The sequence below is a fragment of the Nothoprocta perdicaria genome, unplaced genomic scaffold, assembly GCF_003342845.1.
Source record: "Nothoprocta perdicaria isolate Ctin4 unplaced genomic scaffold, notPer1 scaffold_14, whole genome shotgun sequence".
In the NCBI taxonomy this organism is placed as follows: Eukaryota; Metazoa; Chordata; class Aves; order Tinamiformes; family Tinamidae; genus Nothoprocta; species Nothoprocta perdicaria.
The window spans coordinates 1,262,590-1,284,431 of NW_020454538.1; the positions used below are offsets into that span (position 1 = coordinate 1,262,590).

General features: G+C 45.6%; 1 protein-coding gene across 1 annotated transcript in view; it reads left to right on the top strand.

Annotated features, from left to right (window-relative positions):
* The window catches only part of FGFRL1 (fibroblast growth factor receptor like 1), a 137,893-nt gene that overhangs the window by 55,861 nt on the left and 60,190 nt on the right, over positions 1 to 21,842 (top strand). Inside the window, exon 3 of the mRNA XM_026034092.1 lies at positions 4,015 to 4,287. Within this exon, the coding sequence (XP_025889877.1) occupies positions 4,015 to 4,287 (273 nt within the window). The remainder of the gene's footprint in view (positions 1 to 4,014; positions 4,288 to 21,842) is intronic.

Here is a 21,842-nt window from a genome sequence, read left to right on the forward strand (position 1 = left end):
CCCTTCTAGCAACTAAAATGATTTGAATGTTACGGGGCAAAGTTATATTTAGTTTGTATTTGGAGAAAGAATAACAAGCGGGTGCGGGGGGAGGCAGCTGCATTCCCTTCCCTTCTTCCCGGGCCCCGTTGGACACGGCTGTCCCACCCCACCCGGGGCCGGAATATTAAGAAATGACTCAAATTATTGAGCTGAGGATGAGAGGAGCTGGAGGAGACCACCGGTCCTTGCTGCTTTGGGGACCAGAGGGGGCTTCATTTATTGTGACCATCACTTGTGGCCTCCAGGCTGTGGTCCCCAACCCTGGCTGGATTGCAGGGGGAGCTGGCAACTGGGCTTTTGGAGACTGCAGAAATGGGAGCAAAAAGCAACAATTTTCTAGCTCCAGCTAGAAAAATGTGTGAAAATCTTTGTTGACAATTTTGGTGGAATATCTCCCTGGATCTCAGTCACTTCTCCTGCATCCTGATGCCAGCTCTGAAGGGCTACTCGCTGTCCCCAGCACCATCTCTGCTCGCAGGTTCTCCATGCAAAGAAATGAAGGGGTGTATGGAAGAGGGATCCTTCCTCAGGGTTTTTCACCCTGGTCCCCAAGGCACCCATCTCTCCTGCTCTTGTGATAGGACACGATTTGCAACCTTGGACCTCAGGGCAGTTTTCAGGGTCCCTCCAATAGTAACGGTAGCAGGAGCAAGCCAGGAAGATGTTACTTATCGACAGTAAAAACTCCATGCTGGTCACTGCGGGGGCAGCGAACGGTGGGATGGCAGCAGCACCCAGCGCTCGGCCCGCTGGCACCTCACCCGCAGCTGTAGGTGAAGCAGCAGGTGCTTTCCTGGGAGTTTGTCACCCGGAGCAGCTGGAGAAATGGATCCTGCGGCCGGGCGGCGGGCTGGGCTCCCGCGCCGGCGTGCGCAGCTGTGCCCCGGCCGGAGCCTCGCGAGGAGAGGAAGAGTGCGGAGGAGAGAGGATCCCGTGCCATCCTGCACGGGGCAAAAGACTAAGGAAGGAAAGGGGGAGATCCACGATGGCATCAGCATTTGATTCTGCCATACGCATCCCCAGCAGGTCCAGCTCCTCAGCTTGCCAGGGTCTCGGAAGCCTCTGGTGTATGGAGTGGACTGATTCCAGGGAGCAAGCCCTGCTTATGCAGGCAGTCATCAATATAAAGGTGATAGGCAGTAAAATGGGAATATTTGGGGAATATTTAGAGCTCCCAGTGAAGAGAAACAAGGTTTAAGTTGCTGTGCTCTGCGCCACGCTGAGAGATGCGTGCAGCTCTATCCAACAACATATACAGCAGGGAGAGGAAAACAGCAGGGAAATTTTTATTCTTCATCCTGAGTAAGGCGCTAAAGTCCCTGGAACGGGACTAGTGGCAGGGCAGGGACTTGAAGAACCCCGCTGGCATTTGTCTTTTCGTGCAGAAAGGCTCGGGGAAACGCTCCCTTTTCTACATGCCAAAAAGGTCTGCGCGTAGATCCTGTGACAGAGAGCGGTCCAACAATTCCTCAGAATGAAAGGTCAATCAAAGGAAAATGGCATTTAGGAGGACCAAGCTGATTGCTGACCCAACCATGTGACACATCCAGAGGCAACTCCAGTGCCATCGGGAGAGCCGCCTGCGCTGCCTGTCCCGGCGAGGCACATGACGTGACTGGGAAACTATCTGACTCCTCCAGGTCTAAAAATTTGTCAGGAGTCAACCTGAATGTCGGAAGGAAAAGGGGTCTGAAGGAGCTGCAGCAGGGTTTCCAGCTTGGGAGGAGAGAGCTTGCCCTCCACTGTCCCTGCTCACCCTGCACCAGGCATTTTTTTCCCCAGCACTAATTATAGGTCTGTTTTTGCCATCTGAATATCTACTGAAGATTAGCCTGGCTCTCAGATAGATTGCAATGAAACTAATCTTAAAGTTTGGCTTGGTTAGGTAAGGCTGCAAATCAGAAGGCACCTCTACAAGGGCTGACCTAGCATTTCAGCAAGACTCTGCATTTGTCTGAGTAAGGCACTGTGCCAAGTAAGTAAAAGTAGCAGAATCTGGGGCTGGATCTTCACTTGGTGTCAGTGAATTCTGCTTGATCAAAGCCTACGCACACAACCCCTTTGGATGAGTGCATCTTCTCTTTAAAAAAAGTCAAGAATGGGGCTTGCATCAGATCAATGTTCAGAGCATCTTGGGATCATTGGTGAAATATTTCCATCCACAGAGCTGGCTAGAGATCTCCCAAGTTGGAGAACATCAGGAGTGTGGACTGAGGGACACAGATAGTCCTGCCTAGGCAGATATTCCTCATGGTGTTTTGCCAGGTCCCTTGGGACATGGGAAGGCACTGTTGCCTCTGAGACTACCTCTCTTGACAGTGTCTGCAGAAGATGTACCAGGATGACTTGTCTTTGTCTAGGACTGACTTTTTCAGAATAAAAAACCCCTACTTTGGGACATCAGCAGTTTGTCATAATCTGAGTCTGTCCGAACTAAACTTGTTGGTTTAACCAGGCTCTTAGTTAAAGTAATTCATGACTTCAGTGCTACTTGCTGACCCTTTTCTCAGCTTGAGAAACATTTCTGTTCAGCAGCAAATGTGAAACTCATCGATGCTGTTTGACATGAGCAGCTCCGTGGTCATTCATGAGCTGGACTGTACGTACTGCCTGAGTCATGTTGGGGAGTATTCAGGCAAATATTGAAATAATACGAATTAGTCATGAGGAAGTGCAAGTATGATCTTCATAGCTTATCCCCTGTGGGTGCTATCCTCTAAAAGACTAGAAATAGAAATATCATATGAAGAAGCAATTTCAAATCCCACAGACTTCTTGTGGGGTTTGGATGCAACTCAGCAAACATTTGGTTCTTATGCAAGAGTGGGGCACTTAATATCACACCCATTAACAGAGTATTCTGGGAAGAACATTACTATTGCAGTTTTGGTGGGGAACTTGTGCAATAGACTGATGAAAAGGCAGAAAAGATGCAGGGATAAAAAATACACTGTGCTTCAGCACTTTGGAGCTTTGGGAAGAAGTTCCTGGAGGAATTAGCTAAGGCACCGCTCCCACTCTTGCGGTCCTTGTTACTTCTTGAGCGTTGGCCTGTCCGTGTATGTACTGTCACCATCAGGCAAACACTGTGTTCCCTCTGTGGCATTCCAGGGACACTTTGTTTTGCATGAAACCATGACCTTCTACAATGTGCAAATGTTTGTCCATCAGGTTAAACTGGCAGGATTGCCAAGGCAAGGTATAAAAATATCCTCTTCTTCGATGCCTTCAATGTTAACCAATGTCAGGCTATGCTGTATCCTTCCCATCTGGTGACTATTAAAGGAATTGCTGTACACATAACATGAAAGGATGATAACTTTTCTTTGAGGGATGGAGGCGAAGGGAATGTTTTAAGTATCAGTGCTGCTCCTAATTTTGCCTTCAGGATTGGTGTTAGGTTTAAAACAACCACAAGTGATTCACCAGCAACAACCCTGCAGTTTGGGTATCAGGCGCCTCCTTGCATTAGGAAAATGGGGTATTTTGGAAAAGGAAGACAGAATGGGAGCTGGGCTTCTGTGCTAGGTTTGAACTGCTGGTTAGTGTGAGCTGCTAGTGATGCCAACGCTGCAGGTTCTGGTCTTCACAGAATCATAGAATCTTAAAAGGTTGGAAGGGACCTCTAGAGATCATCTAGTCCAATTTTTCTGCTCAAGCAGGGTCACCTAGAGCATGTGGCACAGGGTGGCATCCAGGCAGGTTTTGAAGACCTCCAGAGAAGGAGACTCCAAAAGCATCCTGGGCAGCCTGTTCCACTGCATGGACCTGTCTTGCATGGACCCATATCTCTTTTGATGTATCCCTCTGTAATCACTTCCAGTTTTAGCCATGCTTGTAAGTGAGTTTAGTCTTTTGACAGTATCTCTAACAGTTAATAAAAGATGGGCCTGAATCGTGATTGGCCTTTAAATCAGTGCCATCCTACTAAGAAAAGCAATAACGACTCTTCCCCTTCCTGTTCTTTCCTAGGTCCCCCAAGGGTTGCTGATAAAGTGATCCACCGGCAGTCCGTGAGGCTGGGCAGGACCATCAAGCTCCTGTGCCCGGTGGAAGGTGACCCGCCACCCCTCACCATGTGGATGAAGGACGGGCGCACTATCCACAGCGGCTGGACCAGGTTCCGGATCCTTCAGCAAGGGCTGAAAATCAAGGAGGTGGAAAGCGAAGACGCGGGGACGTACATCTGCAAAGCCACCAACGGCTTCGGCAGCACCAACGTGAACTACACCCTGATAGTGATTGGTGAGTCCATGGGGATCCTCGCAGCGCTCAGCATCTGCGGATCCGCTTTGCTAATCGTGCGCCGACCTCTGCTCTTAGCTGTCCCGTTCCAGCATTTGAGGGTTGCCAGAGCTGGCCGTGCCGCCGCACGTCTTCTGCAGGCAGATAAGATTGCGGAGTGCCAAAGGTCATGAATAAACAGAAGTGATGCAAGGCTCACCAGGGCATGGTTTGCAGTGAATTCCACACAGGAAAGGCTGGGTGATAAGGGGAGGTCACACTGATCTTTATGTTTGCTGATGGAAGCGGAGAGTTCTCAAAACAAATGTTAAGGCACCCATATAAAAATGCACAGCTGGGGGATCCTTGTGCTGAGCTTTTGCAAAGTGTGGTGTCTCCGGGAATAATAATAGTTAGGTCAAAACAAGGCTCAGAGCTGGCATATGACCCAGAGATGCTCAGTTTCTTAGAAGACCCCTTGGTGGAGGCAGGATTTTTTGAAAATTCAGATGTCATTGTGGAGACATGCACTCTTTGGCTGTGATTTTGACTAATTTCAAAGGGTTTGCTTGGCCTAGAAAGCATGTTGGGGTGAGTGATCCTGCCCCCCCAACCCAGAGAGTCTTCTGATTAATTAGCGAGTCTTTCGTTATTGCTGCTACAGAAGTATCTTCATTGCTTCTTAGCTGGGGGAGCTGGAAGGCAACTGGGTGAAATCTGAGTGGTGGAAAACTTTGAAGAGGCAACAGGAAAGGGTACAAAGTGTGATGAAATCATGTATCTAGTTCACCATACTTCTTAATCAGTTCTGCCAGTACTTGGCCAGGAAATGTCTCCAAGCCTATATCTATGTCTCTGGCGCTCCATAAGGAGACAGGATAACAGAGGAGGAACTCATTGCCTGGCAAGTCCTTCAAAAACAGGCATCTTCTGAGCTGTGTCTTGCGGAGGTGCTTGTAGTCATACAGTGCCCAGACCCAGCTGCCTACAGTGGAGCTGTGGGCAGGGCTGGCCAGTTAAATACAGGAACACAGAGGCCAGCACACATGCTGGGAGAAGGTTGAATGGACAAATTTGGCCAAGATTGGATTTGGTCATAAGGAGACCAGGAATGCCGAGGGCATCTGGAACGCCACAGCTGAGATAAGTGGGAACATTGAGAATTCTGAAAAATTAGTCTCTGATTTCTTAAGAAAATGGAGTTTCCTAATTGAGGCAAACCCTGGTGATGTGCTTTAACCACCTGAAGTTTTCCCTCAAATGAAGAGTCTGAATGCAATATGCACATTTTTATTTTCCATCACAAGACTTACCTCTTGGAAGCAGAGTAATTCCTTAACAGCTGTAAAGCCCTATCTGAGGGGTGGTGGGACAGGTATGGACCCATATAGTTTTCTGAAGAATCAAGTCCTTTTTGGTGTATGCCTTGGCCTGTGTCCACCCTAGTGAAGTGTGCGTGTCTGAGAATATTGCTGGGTGCCTGTTGGCCCTGAACGGCTCACATTTATGCCAGCAAATTTATGTAGCCTCTAGAGACAATGTCTGTGAGCAAACTGTCTGCTGTGAGTGACCCTGGCATGTTCTGACTGCTAAAGCACGCTCGGGAAAGTGCTGATGACCAAAATTATAAAGGAGGACTTATACAAGCTGCCCGGTCTGACGGCAGCTTCAGCAAACGTGTCCAGACAAAGCACTGATGCTGAAAGGCTTGTCAGTGACACGGAGGGGTGCAAGCAGGGGTTTCCCTGTGGGTAGAGCTTCAGGATGAAGCACTGGACAGTGCTCAGTGAGGGAGTGAGGAGGCAGAGGCCTTCTCGAGGTCAGGGAGCAGTGCATTGCAGAGAGATGGATTTGCCTCCTTTGACACAGGGGAAGCAAAGGGACAGGTAAAAGTAATGGCAGATTTAGGGCCAGTATATGGCTGTCTGCAGCTTAGCACTTGCCTGATTTTTTGCTCTTTCTTCCCCTCCACAGTAGGACTGCTGTGGGTTTGGAGAATGTAGGAAGCACTTGGCAATGCTTGATAACAGGGTAATTCTAGGAGAAGGCACTTCTGTAATGACTGCACTTTGCTGCAGAGCCATTACAGAAGCCAGACCAGAGCACAAATGTCTTATCAGGAAAGAGATGCTTAGGTGAGGGAAACGCTCTTGCTTTAAGTCTCATGTAGCATCAGTAGGATGATGTGTGAAAATTGGCATACAGCTTAGGTGGAGTTTGTGGCTTTGGTTTTCCTTGTTCATCTTCTTCCTATCCATGTTCATTCTCTTCTTCACAACTCACTGCAGAAAGGGTAAAGTGGATATAGTCTATAAAGGTGGACGAAGCCCCTTTTGGAGGTGCCTTGGTCCCTCCCTTGCAGAAGGCAATGTTACAGGAGCTTGCTTCAGTCCTGCTTCTGCTTCTCCAGTAAGTGGACGTCACTGAACTCTTTAATCTTCTGTGTCCTCTTCCAGTGCCCTCTGTAAGACTCAGGACCCAAGGGCTCCACATTTCTCCAAGGGACAGAGACACCTTGGCATCCGTGAGTGACAGGAGGCCCCGACTTTTCTTGATAGCACAGCAAAAATAAACAAGAGAGAAAAGGCAGGGAACAGCAGATAAAAGCTGGGCTAGCATTCAGGAAGGACTGAGGCAAAAACGCCAATTCAGTTGCTCAGGGAAATTGGATTATCAGGTTAAATTGTGTCAAGAACAATAGCGTTCATTATATTTGGCACGGGAAAGCCCTGGGCACAAACAGGAGGTATTTGGAGCCTCCTCAGGCAGCCGTGGAAGGAAATGGCAAAACTCCCACCAACCTCTGTGGGTGTGAGATTGAGCCCTGTGCAAACAAATATCGATTACCTCATGCCAAGAAAAAGGCAGCTTTACACTACACGTGTGACAGACATATGGGCTCAGTGATCAGTCATCTCCATGCGTCTCTATTCTAATGCTGACTAAATACAGCATTTCTTAGCTTCTGTTCACCTCCCTCCTTTCTCATGCAGTGTCCCTATGTGGTGGTGCTGCTGCTCAGCCCATTTTTGATGGATTACCATTTATACCTCATCTCCAGAGATGTATTTTCCTGTAATGTATCAAATCAAATTTCCCCTGAAATCAAATGGCCCCCTTGGGTCTTTCTTGCCAAAATCTGCAAGTAAACACATGAGTATCACTGACTTATTCTTTCAAAGGATTCAAACCTTTTTAATGCTTTGTCCAGATGCTCACGTTCATCCTGGTGAAGACACTTTTGGTTGAGAAAGGGCCTTTGCTGGTTTTTGAGAAGGAGGCAGTGTTTCAAATTCAACCGCATGTCCTTTTCAGGGATGAAGATCAAATTAATGGAGCTGTTTTGTTTGTGCTCTAAAAAACACAAACTTCATTAGGCAGTTGCCTTTTGAACCATATGGCCTTTTCTCTCTTTGCCCTTCTCCCACTCCTTCAAGGGAGAAGAAGTCCTCTTATTCCAACTTTATTACTGACACCAGACACGCATAAACCACAAGTGTCAGATACTAGCAATGTGGTTAAGATATTAAGTTAGATTGGGACAGAAGAGAGATTTAAAAGCATCCTGTCAAATGATTCATTAATTGACAAGGCTTGAGAAAATAAAATCCATTTGGCATGAAAAGGTACTGGGAGTTGGAGCAGTAGTTTCTGGAATACATTCAATAGTGCTTGCTGAAAGATTTTGGACTTTTACTTGTTTATTTTAAATCTTATTAATTAGTCTTCACTAGAACAGATTAGTCTTCATTAGAACATAGAGAAGCAACAAAAGTCTGTACCATTACCCAAGTGTGTGAGAAGAGCCAAAGGAGGTGTCCACATCAGTAGGTACTGGTGGAGGAGGCAGGTGTGTGGCCACCTTGCAGGCTGGTCTCAGGAGGTTTCGTACCTTGGGTCAGACCTTGTTCTCACGTCACTTTGGGACTTTTGTAGCAGATCTTGCTACTGTCTGGAAGAGTCTCCTGTCTGCGTGCACATGTGAGATGGATTGCTGTGGTTTTTACAGAGGGCAACTAAGGCAAAGAGATCATCAAAGGCAAAAATCAAGTCATTGATCTGAAACCACTGAATACATGAGGTGTGGAAGATGAGGTGAGCCTAAACCTCTCAAGTCTGCCCCTGAAAGACTATTTCTCCTTCATGGTGCTTGAGAAAGTCTTTTCTTCCTAGTTCAGCATCCTCCTGCCACTGTGTTGGAAGGGAACCTTCTCCTCTTATGCTGGGGTTTTGATCTCAAACAAAGGTTCTGCCAAACCAGATGGTAGCAATTGGTTTCTGCCCTGCTTATTTCCCCATCCTCTCCAACAGCAGGCCCTGGATCCCAAAGATCCAAGGAAGCCTGCTGTAATATATCCCTGCATGAAATGTAAGCCAGTAAAAGCAGATAACCAATATAAGTCAAAACTACAATTTCCTCTCCTAGCCAGCCGTAATAGTTTTTGTGGCTTACCACAAGATTTGGGATGCCAATTACACTGCAGACAGATTTAAAAATGCTGGAAGAGGAACTCGTCTTTAATCAGTATTAAATCAGCATTGCAGTTATTAAGTACAATGGATCCTTATTGTGGAGAATTATCTGTAGCCCATCAAAACAAATGTGCTGTACCTCCCTTGCAAGTTATTTGTATAATGATGCCCATGAAAGTCTTATCTTTGATTGTCCACCAAAGATTTTTTCAAGCTGAATCAATTCAGGGGAGTTGGTTTGCAGTCTACAGGTATGAATAGTAACTTTGTTTTGGTTTTAAATGCTTGGTTGAAACCTGCGGTTTCTTTTACTGCAGAATAACACTCCTTTGCCAGGGTGCCATAAAAGAAGGCCTAAGGCCAAAGAGGAAGAAACAAAATATTGAATAACTGCTCATTATATGAAGGCTGTCCACCTCATGTGTTGAGTGAGGTGGGTGCTATGGAAAAAAATAGCACGTGACCATGTAATTAAAGACTGTGCCAGAGTGCATGTGGCCAGCTCAGAGAAACTGTGAGTTTGCACACAGTGCAATGGTAGTTCTTACATTTCACAGCTTTCGTGGGCTTCAGGGCACATCCTTTTCTTTTAGAGATGGCTGTGGAGTCCTCGAGTTTTCTATAGGGTCAGCCAAGAGCGTAAAGTTCCTCCATTGCACTGATTATCCATATTATCCCACATCCACCTCGGGCACCAGCGCAGAGGGCTTCCCAAGCATCCCCACTGGAGGAGGAGTTCCCAGTCCCATGTGTGGGTACCTGTGGTGGGTACCTGTGGCTGGTGGGTCAGCGCAAGCTCCAGCCGTCAGGCCCTCCATGGGAATCTTAGCCCAACAAGGTGAGACAAGCCGGAGGTGCAAATAACTGAGAACCGATAATAAGGAAATGCTACAAAAGCTCCATCACCTTCTCGCCCTGCAATAATAAACAGTATCACTTGTTCCAGCAGTCTCTGGCAGGGGAGATGGTCTGTGAACAGCAGTAGGAAGAACTATTAGTAAATATTTATGCCACGGCATAACGACCTCTTTCACTAACACACAACACAGAGGGCTTTTCATGTGATGGACCAGATCCTGCAATGCACGGGGCTATTGCTGCAGGTGCTGCCCCATAAACACATCAGCTCGCACTCGCGCTCCACCACAGGAGGAAAGTTCAGACCGTCTCTCTGTTTATTTTTGCTCATGTGTGCGTATTTTTATTACCTTCTGTTGGAAAGAAAAAGAGATACAGAAGCAAGAGAGATTTGTCCCTGCCTTGGTAGTCTCTTGCTTCCCTGGGAGTTTGTAAGCTGCCAAGGACACCTCTTGCTAGGGTGCTTCTCAGCTCAACTTCCAAAAAAGAACAGCATTTAAGTCCACAAAACAGCTGCTCCAGCGCTTTTTTTTTTCCTTTTTTTTTTTTTTTTTTTCCCCTTGCCCTGTATCGGTAACTGCTGTATTTGTTGTTTCTCCTCTTTGAGTTTATTTGGAGAGAGATTTCAGTGAAGAGTCCGTCACTTCTGAATTCGTACCCTCCTCCCTGCTGCCTGTCACTCTGAGTGGTCCCTTTTGCTTCCTTTTGGCCTTCAGAGCAGTAAAGTTTTGGTGCAGAGACCAGAACTGCAGAGTGTGGTTTCTTGTCCCAAACCTCTGCTAGGCTGCTCGGAAACTGAACCGCATCTCACTTTCAAACAAATCAATTTTACTATTAAACGTCTGCTGTCTGTCTGCTGCAATAGATTGCTTTGAGAATCCTTCATGACATCAGAAGATTTATCTTTCAAGTAGCTTTTTTCCTGCTGAGCCAGCTGCTATTTTATGTTTTTTTTTTTTACAACTTGTCCAGAGAGAGCTGTCTTTGATAGCAGGCATGTGTGAAAAATTTGCATTAAAGTAACTTTTTTTAAACAGTCAGCATAACTATCCTAAAAAAAAGGCAATGTCTGAATGGATATTTATTCTAATGTGCTTTTTTTTCTGCTCATAGTAGTAGACTGTGTGAAAAAAGTCAAGTACAGTAAAATATGGTTTGCATTACAGTCCTCCAATGAAGTCATCAATCCATGTCTCAGAACTCATTTCTAGTGCAAAAGCTGAGAAAACATTTGTAGTCCGGAGTCAGGTGCAACCAGCCATTCTGGAAAAGCATGACAAATTCATTTATGTTTGGGTTCTGGCCTCCTAATAAGCTCTGGGGATCGGAGAGAGATGTGCTCAGCAATAAGATGTGAATCAACGTTGAGTCAGCAGTGTGTGCACCACGGGACTGCTCGCGCTGAGCAGGACCTGGAATGAGTCAACTCTTGAGAAAAGGAAAGGTGCTTTGGAGAGAAGGTGGTTTAGCTCGTGCTAGTCGTGGTATGGAGCAAGCACTTCTGCTTGAACACGTTGGCTTCAGTGTGAAGCATGAGAGGCAGCCCATCCAGCGTGGGACCGTTAACACAGTTGCTGAGCATGTAATAATGAATAACGATGATTATTCGGTTGTTCTATGGAAACGAAGAATTCCTTGTGACAATAAACAGTGACAAAGTTATCATGTTTAATTTGCAAAGGCCCCAACCCGGCAGCTGGGGCTACACTGGTGGCCTCCCGTGCGTGTGCAGCCTGATTAACACCAGATGAAGATCTGGCCCTAGTCGCTGATGCTTAGTAATGGTTATGTTGCTAATTAGAGCTCAGATCATCTTGGGCCTTTGGGAGCAAAGGGGGATCCTCAATTCGCTCTGTGAGGCCTGGTGGTCATAGGCATTGCTTGAGGCCTGCCTGTGTTGTGGCTCTGGGCCACCACCCTCCTTTACATAGAGGCATCTCCACCTATCAGGCTTTAGGTCCTACCACATGGGCACTGGTCCAGCCAGTCCTGTCGACTAGAGGAATCCAAAGGGCTTGACGCATGAAACATATTTTCATGTTTCGGTTTAAACTCGTAGCTAAAAACATCAAGTTCTCTGTTGGTAATGAAGCTCCTTTTCCAGTGGAATGACTCATCATCCACTAACAGCGCGCTTATCCCCGGGGAGGGCTCTTCCTTCTCCATGTTTGTTTGCACAGGCATAAGGATACACACCCTGTGTGAGCCCAGTGTCCCGGGCTGGACTGCCAGGCACCCAAAACAAAATAGCTATTCCCTTCCTGGGACTTCAATGGCTCTTCCTTTCCTTCCTTGATTGAAGAGCCTTGGTCCAAGGCTGCCCCAATGAGCTGCATGTTGGGTACTGGAAAATGTCCAGTGGGAGAAGAAAAGAGAGAGTTGAAAAAGGAAAATATGAGTATTTCTTGATTGCTGCAAAAAAAATCACTAATTTCAGTCATTTTGATGGGCGTTGCATTAGGCTGACGTTGCAGTAGTTCATAGTATATTTTCTTGGAAAGCTCTTTCTGCACAAAGAGGTGAGTATGTGAGTGCCAGTTTTAGCTGTAACCATCTTAGAAATGACAGCAAAAGTCAAATCATTCCAAGATGTTCAACTGATGGCTCTCAAAGAAGGAGTGTGAGAGGCTGGAAAACATCACGAATGGATGGCGCTCTTGTTTCTTCCAAGGCCTGATCTGTACTGCAGCTCAGCGCTAATGCAGCATAATGTCGACAGTTTTTACAAGATCTTTGTTAGGTTTTATTAGTTTCATTTGATTTTATAACAAACTTTACGGCACGCTTATCAATACATCATGTTCTGGCTAACAAAAGCCGCACTGTTTCGGGGAGATTTCTTTTTCCCGCTCGCGAAGCTGTAACATAGAAGCCAAGCTAAGAAGGTGACAACACCTGTTCACAATTTAAAGGAAATGAAAAGATTTTTTTCCATGGATGTAAGCATGAAATTCATACATATATGTATGTATATATAATTTCCCCCCTGTACTCCATCCTGTGGTAGACTGTGACAAACCAGAGCTGCAACCAGTGTGAATCAAAGGCATGTGGGACATATGGATGCATTTAGCCCACAGGCCTCTGCAGATGCTCCGGAACGCATTGCTGCACCCATGCACACATCAAACTGCATCCCTCTTTGCCCGCGTGAACATTGCTGGGGTGTGAAAGCAATGCGCCATGTCGGGTGGGCTGACATTAAAAGTGAGTTTGATCAGAGCAGTTTGTGGCTTCCTTCCGCTAAATGATATTAATAGAATTAGGTGCAGATCCTATTTGCTTGCAGCATACATGTCACATACTTTTTTTTTTTTTTAAATCAATATACCTGTCTCTTGCTTTATTAATCAAAGGGTTCCTTGTTGTGTTTTGTATACAGATATGGGGCCAGAATCTAAGCCCACATTAACAAAGTGATGCTGTGTTGCCCAGCAGCTGATCTGAGCACATCTCATGGTCCATAAGCCATAGAAATAACTGCATTTCTATTGCAGCTGAAGGCCAGTTCAGGTCTGAGCAGGTGAGATGCATGTATGCAGGCAGAAAGCACAAGAGAAGGCCTTGAATTACCAGCCCAGGTCCAATGCAGCTGCAGACCTTTTGTTGAAGTGATCTCCTTGGTTTGCCCACTACATGCTATGTGTATCACTCATAATGGAGATGATAGTGGGATTTTTTTTTTTTGCCCAATTTGAGTCATGGGAATATCAGTTAACCCAGAAATACAGAAAAGGCATGCTTGTAAAGTAAAGCACAGCACATAACATTTATTATAGAGAAAGAAACACCAAGTCGGGCTAGTTTATAAGGTGTGACTTGACTGTTGATTTTGGAGACTCTGTATGTAAATGCACGTACACACTCACGCACCATCACTCACTCACGTGCTGCTCTGTCCATACATGGAAGTATGCTGCCCGTTGAAACGTATGGATTTCTAGGAGCTGTATTTTTGCGTTCCTGTGGAGTCTGGTTTTCTACCTTTCCTGTGCTCTCTTTGTCATCCATGCTAAGAAAAAGATGAAGAAAGAAAAAAAGAAAGAGAAGAAGAAAAAGAAAAAGAGAAAAAAAAAGAAAAAGAAAAAGAAGAAAATAAAAGAAAAAAAAAGAAAAAAGAAAAAAGAAAAAAAGAAAAAAATAGAAGAAAAAGAAAAGGAATAAGCACCTTCTGGCAGTTATTGTACAAACCTATTTTTAAATCCAGTTTATTTTTGTTTGGGGAGAGAAAGAACATATTCTGTGTTGTACTTGATGAATAATATCATTGTTCTGAAGCACTTTGATTCTTCTTGCTTTATAATAATGTGGGTTTCATAGTCAGAAGACTGGCGTGTTTACATTATGCGCTCTTGGCAATAAATTTGGAAAAGAAGAGGAAAAGAAAAGAAAAAAAAAGCATTAATCCCAGGAGTTCTGAAACCTACACTCCTTCTCAAACGTACCCTGTTAAAGACATTAAGTCCCTTGCAAACATCCATCTATCAGCAGCCGCGAGTTTGTAAAAGGCGCACTTTGTTCTGAACTCCCTGCCCTGCTGATTATGCACAGCTCCTTTATTCTGTGAATAGGATGACGACCCCTTAGCCCGGTAACGATGACAGATTTATGTATTTTAACACCCAGACGCTGCTGTATTTGTTAAGGGCTGCCAGGCTCCAGCAGGGCTGCAAGCGTCGTTGATTTGCGCCGTCTTTTTTAAGGTGCCCCGCGTCCCCTGTGAGATGTCACCGTGCACAGAGCACGAGTCACTGTCCTTGGACCGTCTCCACTCATAAAACGTCGCTCTGAGTCCAGTTGCACTGATGGGACCCCGTGAAAAGAGAGGAGAAATAACCCCCCTGCAACCAGTAAAAGGGGTCAGATACCGCAGCCGCTATCCCTTCACTTTCTGCTCCCATGATGGGTTTTGCAGCTCTCAAATTAATCTTTTTAAGAGGACCTTCTTGTAATGTGCAGTAAAAGCGAGGAACGTAAACATATCCCGCGAGCCGAGCTGTTAAAGCACTGTACGGGTCAGCACATCTGTCCTCCACGCCGTGCATCTGTCTGCGATTTCTTCTGGGCTGTTTTAGCTTGCTGCAAGGGGCAGAACAGCGCAGGGACAAGCAGCAGGAGTGATGCTCTTGTCCAATGGCTGCCAAAATTATTAACAGCTTTGCGCAGAAAATATTTCATGAAAATTAAAGGGAAGCAAATAGTTTTATTTTCCATGGAAAAAGAGTCAGTGCAACAAAGGCAATCGATGTCTCTCGTTTTGTCTTCTCCCCATTCATCTTGCCATGTATATATGTGCTCCTATGTGTACAGACTTGTCTTATAGATAGGCTGCAAGGCTTCTTGACTGAAAAATGTGGGATAGAGATGGTCCTCTGACATCTTCATGCCACTAAATTTGAGTTGATCACACAACCAAATGTTGCACAGGACTTTGCCATTTCTAATGCCATTTCTAATTTGACTTCTAATTCATTGTTCCTCTACAAAACTTTGTAAAGTCAGTACATTGAGCTGAGCATGTGCTTTGGTTTTCTGCTTGGTTGGCAACAAAGGGCTTTGCAACATTTGGGATTTAGCCCTTTATTGCAAAATTATTTTGATTCGGATAAGGCACCACCAACAAATTCTTGGGGGAATTTTCTTTGGTCCAGTAGTGGATGTTTCTTCTCTTAAGGGAAGCCATATGGGTTGGCGATTTCTTTTTTTTTTTTAATAGGATAAATTACAGTTACCTTCCTGCCAAAGTAAGCAAGGTCCTTCATCTCATCCCTGTAGAAAATGCAGCCAATGAGAGAAAGAAGAGTTTTTGATGGTTCTCCCAGTTTGCTGACAGGAGATTTGGGAAGGGAGCTGGATTCACTTGATGGGCTGGGTGGGTCTCTCAAACCAGCCCAGTGCTCTCTCCAGAGAAATCCCTGGAATCTTAATGGAGAAGGAAGGCGCCGCCCCAACCCCCAGCACAACCCTGTGGTCCCTCTTTGCAATGTCTCCTGACAACTACATGACCACTTTGACTTCTTCTGGAAGCCTTTGTGCACTTTGTCGGGAGAAAAAAGCCAGCCCAAGAGAAAATTGTGGGAGTTTGAAGTCCACTGGTGGTTTCAGCCAAGGTCTTTCGTGAGCTGCTTTGCTTTGAACAGTGTTTTGCTAATTCCTTTCCTTCATGGAGGCTCAGGTGATGCATCAGCCTTCACCTGTGGCTACTGTGCAAAGTGAATGATACCGAGGATTAATTTTAAGAAGATGGTCCGTGCCTCTGGCTTGACATGCAAGTGATGTGCTAGGTGTGTTTCCATCCGCTCTGGCAGACTTACTCCCATTCTTGTTTGTTGGCAGATCTTCAGGGACTCTTATCAGTCCATTGCCTACAGGATGGTTGTCAGAGCATGCTGGCCAAGGACCAGTGCTCCTCTTTGATATGCACCATTTTAAAACGTGTCTATGTGGTCTTTAAGAAGTAGAGGTTTTTCCTAGGACGTTCTATCCTTGGTAATGATAGAGAATTTCATGATGGCCCCTTGAAACCTTGCCATGATAAACAGGCAAAAGTCCAAGGGTTTTCCAGGGACAGATCGGTGGAATTGCATCAGGAAGGAATTTGGCCACCCAGCATCCTCGACCTCATCAGTACTTGGGTGTCTCTCCCCATCCCTTTGCCAGGAACGGTTTGGATGCATTTTACTCTTGTCCTAGGCAAAACCCAGGTCATGGATGCATTCAGCTCTAAATTAAACCGTGAACCACAAGTACTGAACTTATGCCTGTATGTGGTCAGTGCTTGTTGTTTGTTTGACCCGTGTTAGCTCTCCTCAGTGATTAGTGGCCTTTTCTTTTGTGTCCACAGCTTCACATTTAACAGGAGGGTAGGCTGCCCACCGTCTGGCTCCCAAGGACATTTTTGCTGTTTTTCAGCTTCTGCAGCAAGGTGGGGGGAGTTTTACAGCTCCTGTAACAGTGGTCCCTGCCTGCTCCTCCAAGGCCACGTTGGCATGTCCTGAAGGACAAACTCTGGAGAAGACTGACTGGGCTCTCCAAATCCATTGCATCCTTGCACCTGTGCTATGAACTGCAGAACAAGTTGCCTGCACATCTCCCTGTTATTTCCGCCAGAGATGGTTTTACAGTATTTTTACAGTATTATTGCCCTTATCATTAGTTACCTCCTTGGAGATATGCCAGCTTTTTCAGCTCTTGGCACAGGGAGTCTACATGCCATGGGGAGGATGAGTGGGTAGCTCTGTGGGGCACATAGTGAAAACAGTTGAGCTCTTTGGGATGGTGCCACTCTTGTGCTTTGCTTAGTGCCAAGGCTGCTCACTACATCTTGGCTCTTTGGGGAGCTGTGCTACCACAAGGCAGGCAGATATCTTCTCTATCTGCAAGTGCTAATCTTGTGTAGAGCTGGCGAGCTCTGGCCAGCTCTTCATGATACTTTGGTCACCACACGGTGTAAGTAATTGGAGTGGTTAAGGCACCTCTTTTCTCCAAGCTCCCTTCAAGTCCTGCGTGACTGAGCCTGTGAGCAAAACACTTATTGTGTTCCTACTGTGCAAAGGAGTGAGTTCCCTAGAGAGGTCTGTAATTTTAAAGGAGGATGTTAAACAACTTAGAGCACTTTATCTCTGGGGCCAGCAAAGATAGAAGATAACAGTGAGGTTTTCAAAAGCATTCAGATGAGACTGTGTCAACCCCTCCTGAGGAATTCCCATTAACTTCCATGGGATGAGCACTACCAAGGCTGAAAGCTTTTGAAACCCTACCTAGACAGGCATTGACACCTTTTGAGAAATGTGTGTGCTAAACACACATTCCTGGGAAAATGTAAGTAGGGTTCATGTGTACTGAATACAGAGGTGCTTTCTCAGGAGTGGGTGTATTACAAGAAAATTGGAAAAACAGGTTTCTGAAGCAGATTTCATGAGCTGGAGTCTCTGTCCCAATGAATGGGGACATAGTATTGAGGCAGAAGTCATTTTTAAACATATTTTTATCCCTCTTCTGATCAAGACCTGTGAGGTTATTTGACCGTGGCAATAAGCATCCCCAGTGACATCCATCAAACACCTTCTGCTGTTGCATGAACACGTGCTGAGCCTAAAACAACTGTGAGGGTTGCTTGTGTCTAACCAAGAGCTTGTGGGGTGCTTTGGGATTTGGAGAACAAAAAACCTTTCTGAAGCAGCTCTTCATATGGGCTAAAACTGCTGTAACTGTGAAGCACCAGTTAATAAGAACCTGGAAGCTGGGGCCTGTGACCTTCCCAAAGTTACAGTAATTATATATATATATCTTTTTTTTTCTTTAAGAAAATTCCAGGCTCAAATATGAGGAACACTAGTGCTGGGTGTAGTCCATGGCTGTAGTTGCTGCTGGCTGGGGTGGGAATCATTGGAGCTGCTCAGGAGGAGCTACATCTCCAATACCTGACAGTGGGGCCTCCTTACCCTTGGGACTACTAAAATTCATACACTCACTGGAGGGGCATGACAAGTATTGCAGTTTGGCAAGGGGGAAATGGAGGAGAGAAGGAGCGTGAAAGGAGAAAAACATCAGGAAAGGGATTTTTTAAAAATAAGCTTTCCTTCCTTTTGTATTGCAGACACGTTAAGTACTTAATATTTTAAGAGCATCTTCTTACTCAGAAAAACTGGCAAAGATGGGATTCAGTCTGAGTCTGCCAGATTGATTTACAAATCGGCCTTACGAACTCCTGCTGCTTAAGCAGACCAGAATGTGACAATTAAAGCCAACATCTGGAATTCATTGGTGGAGCAGATCCTAGATAAACATTAAATGAATGTCCATTTCCTTAGCATTGCATTTCCTCTGGCTACCACAGCTTACGTCGTGTCATCCTATCAGAAGGGACTGAAGATGATAGCAGAGCAAATGTCAAAGTCATGAGCCAGATCTGTTTCTTCCATCTTTTAGCACTAAAACCCATGTATATCTCTCTTTATATGTATATACCTATATATGTGTATATGCATACACCCATATCTTCCATCATCTATTACCTCTTTTTCTGGACAAGTCTGACTTTGCAGATGTAGAAATCCGTACTACAGAGTTCTTGTTTTTCTCCAGTCTTCCATCTTACTGCATTAAAAATGATGTTTGATTCTGTACCCTTTATGCAGATATTAGCCATATGGCCATCTATCCCCAAAGATCTAGGAGAAACTAGCCAGTGTTCGTGGGTACCTCCAGCAAAGCCTTCCTAGATAATGCAGTTTTTCATGAATTGGACACTTACTTATTTTGGGTTAAGAATCCCTGAATTGCTACAGGTTTGATACAGAGGCTCAAACTGCACTGAAATCACTTGCCACTGTGAGAATATGACTGCCAGGGAGGCCCAGACCTATCTTTGTCAGCAAAGGGCAACCTTTCAAGTAATAAAGAGCTTACTGGGTGTTGCTTAGCTCTCACTAAAGGAATGGTAGTTATCATGGACGGTGGGCATCAGACCATCACCCAACTTGAATGTACTTTCAAAGTCTTAATTCTGTTCAGTGCTAAAGTCCTGTTGACTCCAACGGTAGTTAAGATGGCAAAGAGCAGTTCTGGGAGGTTTTCTGTCACTCAGTGCTTGGCCATTTTGCTGGTAGGTGTTTTTGAGGTGTAGGAGGCCTCTCGTGAGATTCATGAAATTGTCCTTGGAAGCAGCAAACACTGAAATGAACTACCAGAAACAGACGTGGGAAGAAAGGCATTTGTTCACAGGTGGTCTTCCTGGGCTTGCTTTAGGGTAAGAGAGTTGGAAAGAAAAATTCAGAAAGGTTAAGAGGAGCAGAGCACCGACTATACTGCATGACTGTTGTTTTTGTATGCATGTAATTGCTTCCAGTTACCTGCAACCTTCAGAGAAGGTTTGGCATGAATAAGACTGAATTCGTACCTTTTTAAGACTGTGAGTGTTTGTAAAGCCTGGAAGCATGTGTCTTTGCTGTCCTGCAGGCAGACAATTTGAGGGAAAAAGAAAGTCCTGCCTATACACAACTTTCAAATCCTTTCAGATCCTTGACATACTGTTTGGGAGCTTGGCCTTCAGTTTCTCCCTTCCTCCAAACTTTTCAAGGTTACTGCAGTCTCTCTACTTTCTCCAAATCCTGTGAGGGTTTTTATTTGCTCACTTACTAGAAACAATGAAAATCAGCTAATGGAATTGGGACTAAGTCTGAAGTTACGTAAGTGGAAGCTGGTCACAACCAATACCCGACTATCTTCCATTGCAACAGATCTCTCCCTAGAGGCTTGGCTGAGGTGGAGAGTGGTCAGTGCTCTCCACGCTGGGTGAAAAGCTTTGGGGAACAGTTCTTCTAAGGGTCAGTGATGGCTTGTTTAGCCTGGAAAGAGTCTGATTTTTGTGCAGCACAATCTACCTGTTCTCATTCGCTAGACTAGAGGGTTTCCCAAAGCAGCTGCTAAATATCCTTCCCCCTGTTGTGGCACCAACAGTAGTCCAAAGTGCTAGTTTCCTCCTATGGAATATAGACCTTGCAGTCTATAAAAAAAATACAGTGTATTTTCTGATTTTTATTAGGCTAGTAAAAGATATATTCTGCATGCTTCTCTATCTCTGGACATCAGGAGCTGGGGAGCTGTTCCAGAGGTGATTGGCTGTGTGCTGGGACAGAAAATGCTGCTTTCTCTGAGCTATGGATGCACTGGGCCAGCAGATCATGAGAATCTTTGAAATGCTTCAACCATTTTTGGATATCCCACAAGAGGGCTATGGTTTACGTTCTCATTTGGCTTTTTGTTGTGGCTAAAAGTTCCACCTAAACACTCGTTGCCCCAGATGATGCATTGGCCCTTGGTTTTACCACCCCAACCGCATTAGCTCTGCCTGCATTTGCAGTTTTGCAGCAACTCATTGGTTTGTGAGCATGCAGTCAGCTTAGAGGACATGGCCTTTAAAAAAGAGTAATTTCTAAGGAGGATATTGCTTAAGGTCCCACTGGGAAGTCATTTTGCTAGGCACTGTGCAGGAAACAGGTCCCAGACTTTGCAGTCTCAAGTGATGAAGTTAGGACTGGAGAAGAAGGACTGAAGAAGAAGAGAGATAACAAGGTAAAGGGAGTTTTAAAGCTTGGGCACAACCTCAGGAGCAAAAGTGCTCTCTGAGTTTATACCCCTTATGAGTTCCTCCTCCATACTGCCATTTCTTACTTGGGCAGCTGAGAGGAGCAGCAGAGATTTGGCCAGTAAAACACACATCACGGAGCAGCCTCTGCTGTTCCTTAAATGAAAATAAAAATTCATACCAAGAAAGGGTAGATCTGTTTGAGACTGAATGGTGCTAACATGAAGTTATTGTTTAGGTACATACACCTCCCTGCAAGACCAGGCTGTTATTTTTAGTGTTAAGGAAAGCTGCTTTCTCTTTGTGAAAGAGGCAGTGGAAGAAATGCAGGGTGAAGGACTAAGAGCTTTCTCCATGGCTTGCTTCAGCCCGGGGTATTTTTCAGGTGGGCGCATTTTGCCAGAAATCCTTGTTTGCAAAAGCCTCCAGGTTGGCCGTGCGTCAGGGGCACCGGAGCAGCCGGGCCACTTCCTTCCACAGGGAAACCCCCCAGGCCAGCCCGGCTCCTGGCCACCAAGGTGGGGAGTCCCCCAGACCACCTTGCCAGCCCAGCACTGTAGCCTTTTGTTCCGCAAAGGTAGATGGAAGGTGACTCTGTTGCCTTCTTCATCGCTTTTCTCACCTAAAAATAACACTGTGGCCCCTGCGGTTGCCTTTAGGGTTATTCAGTGCAGCAAGATATATATTTTTTTCCCCTTCCCTTTCCAACACGCTCGCGCTGCTGAGCCGAAGAACTGCCCCATTGTGTGAGCCCAAAGGAAACATTGTGTAGAAAATGCAAGGAATTTTTCGGCCGGGATATGTTTGCACTAGGAAGCAGGGGACTTGGAGGAATGCAGTGGACGGTTCCAAAAATATTCCTTGCAATAGCGCTCTTGGTCAGGAGCAGTTATTTGTGTTGGCTTGCTGGCCTCCTCGAGCCGAGCTGATGTCACTCCCGGCACGGCAGAGGTGGAAAGCGGGAGAGCGCCCCATGGTTTTGCCGGACCGACCAACTTCTCCTGTCCCAAATGCTCTTTCTGTTGTGAAAAAAAGTAATAGAAGAGAAAAAAAGAAAAAAAAAATGTGTCTTGTGGAGAGATGGTGATGAAGGCTTTAAAATAATGAATAGCACTGTGGGAACCTCTGCTGCAACAGCTCTATTCTCCTTCTACTG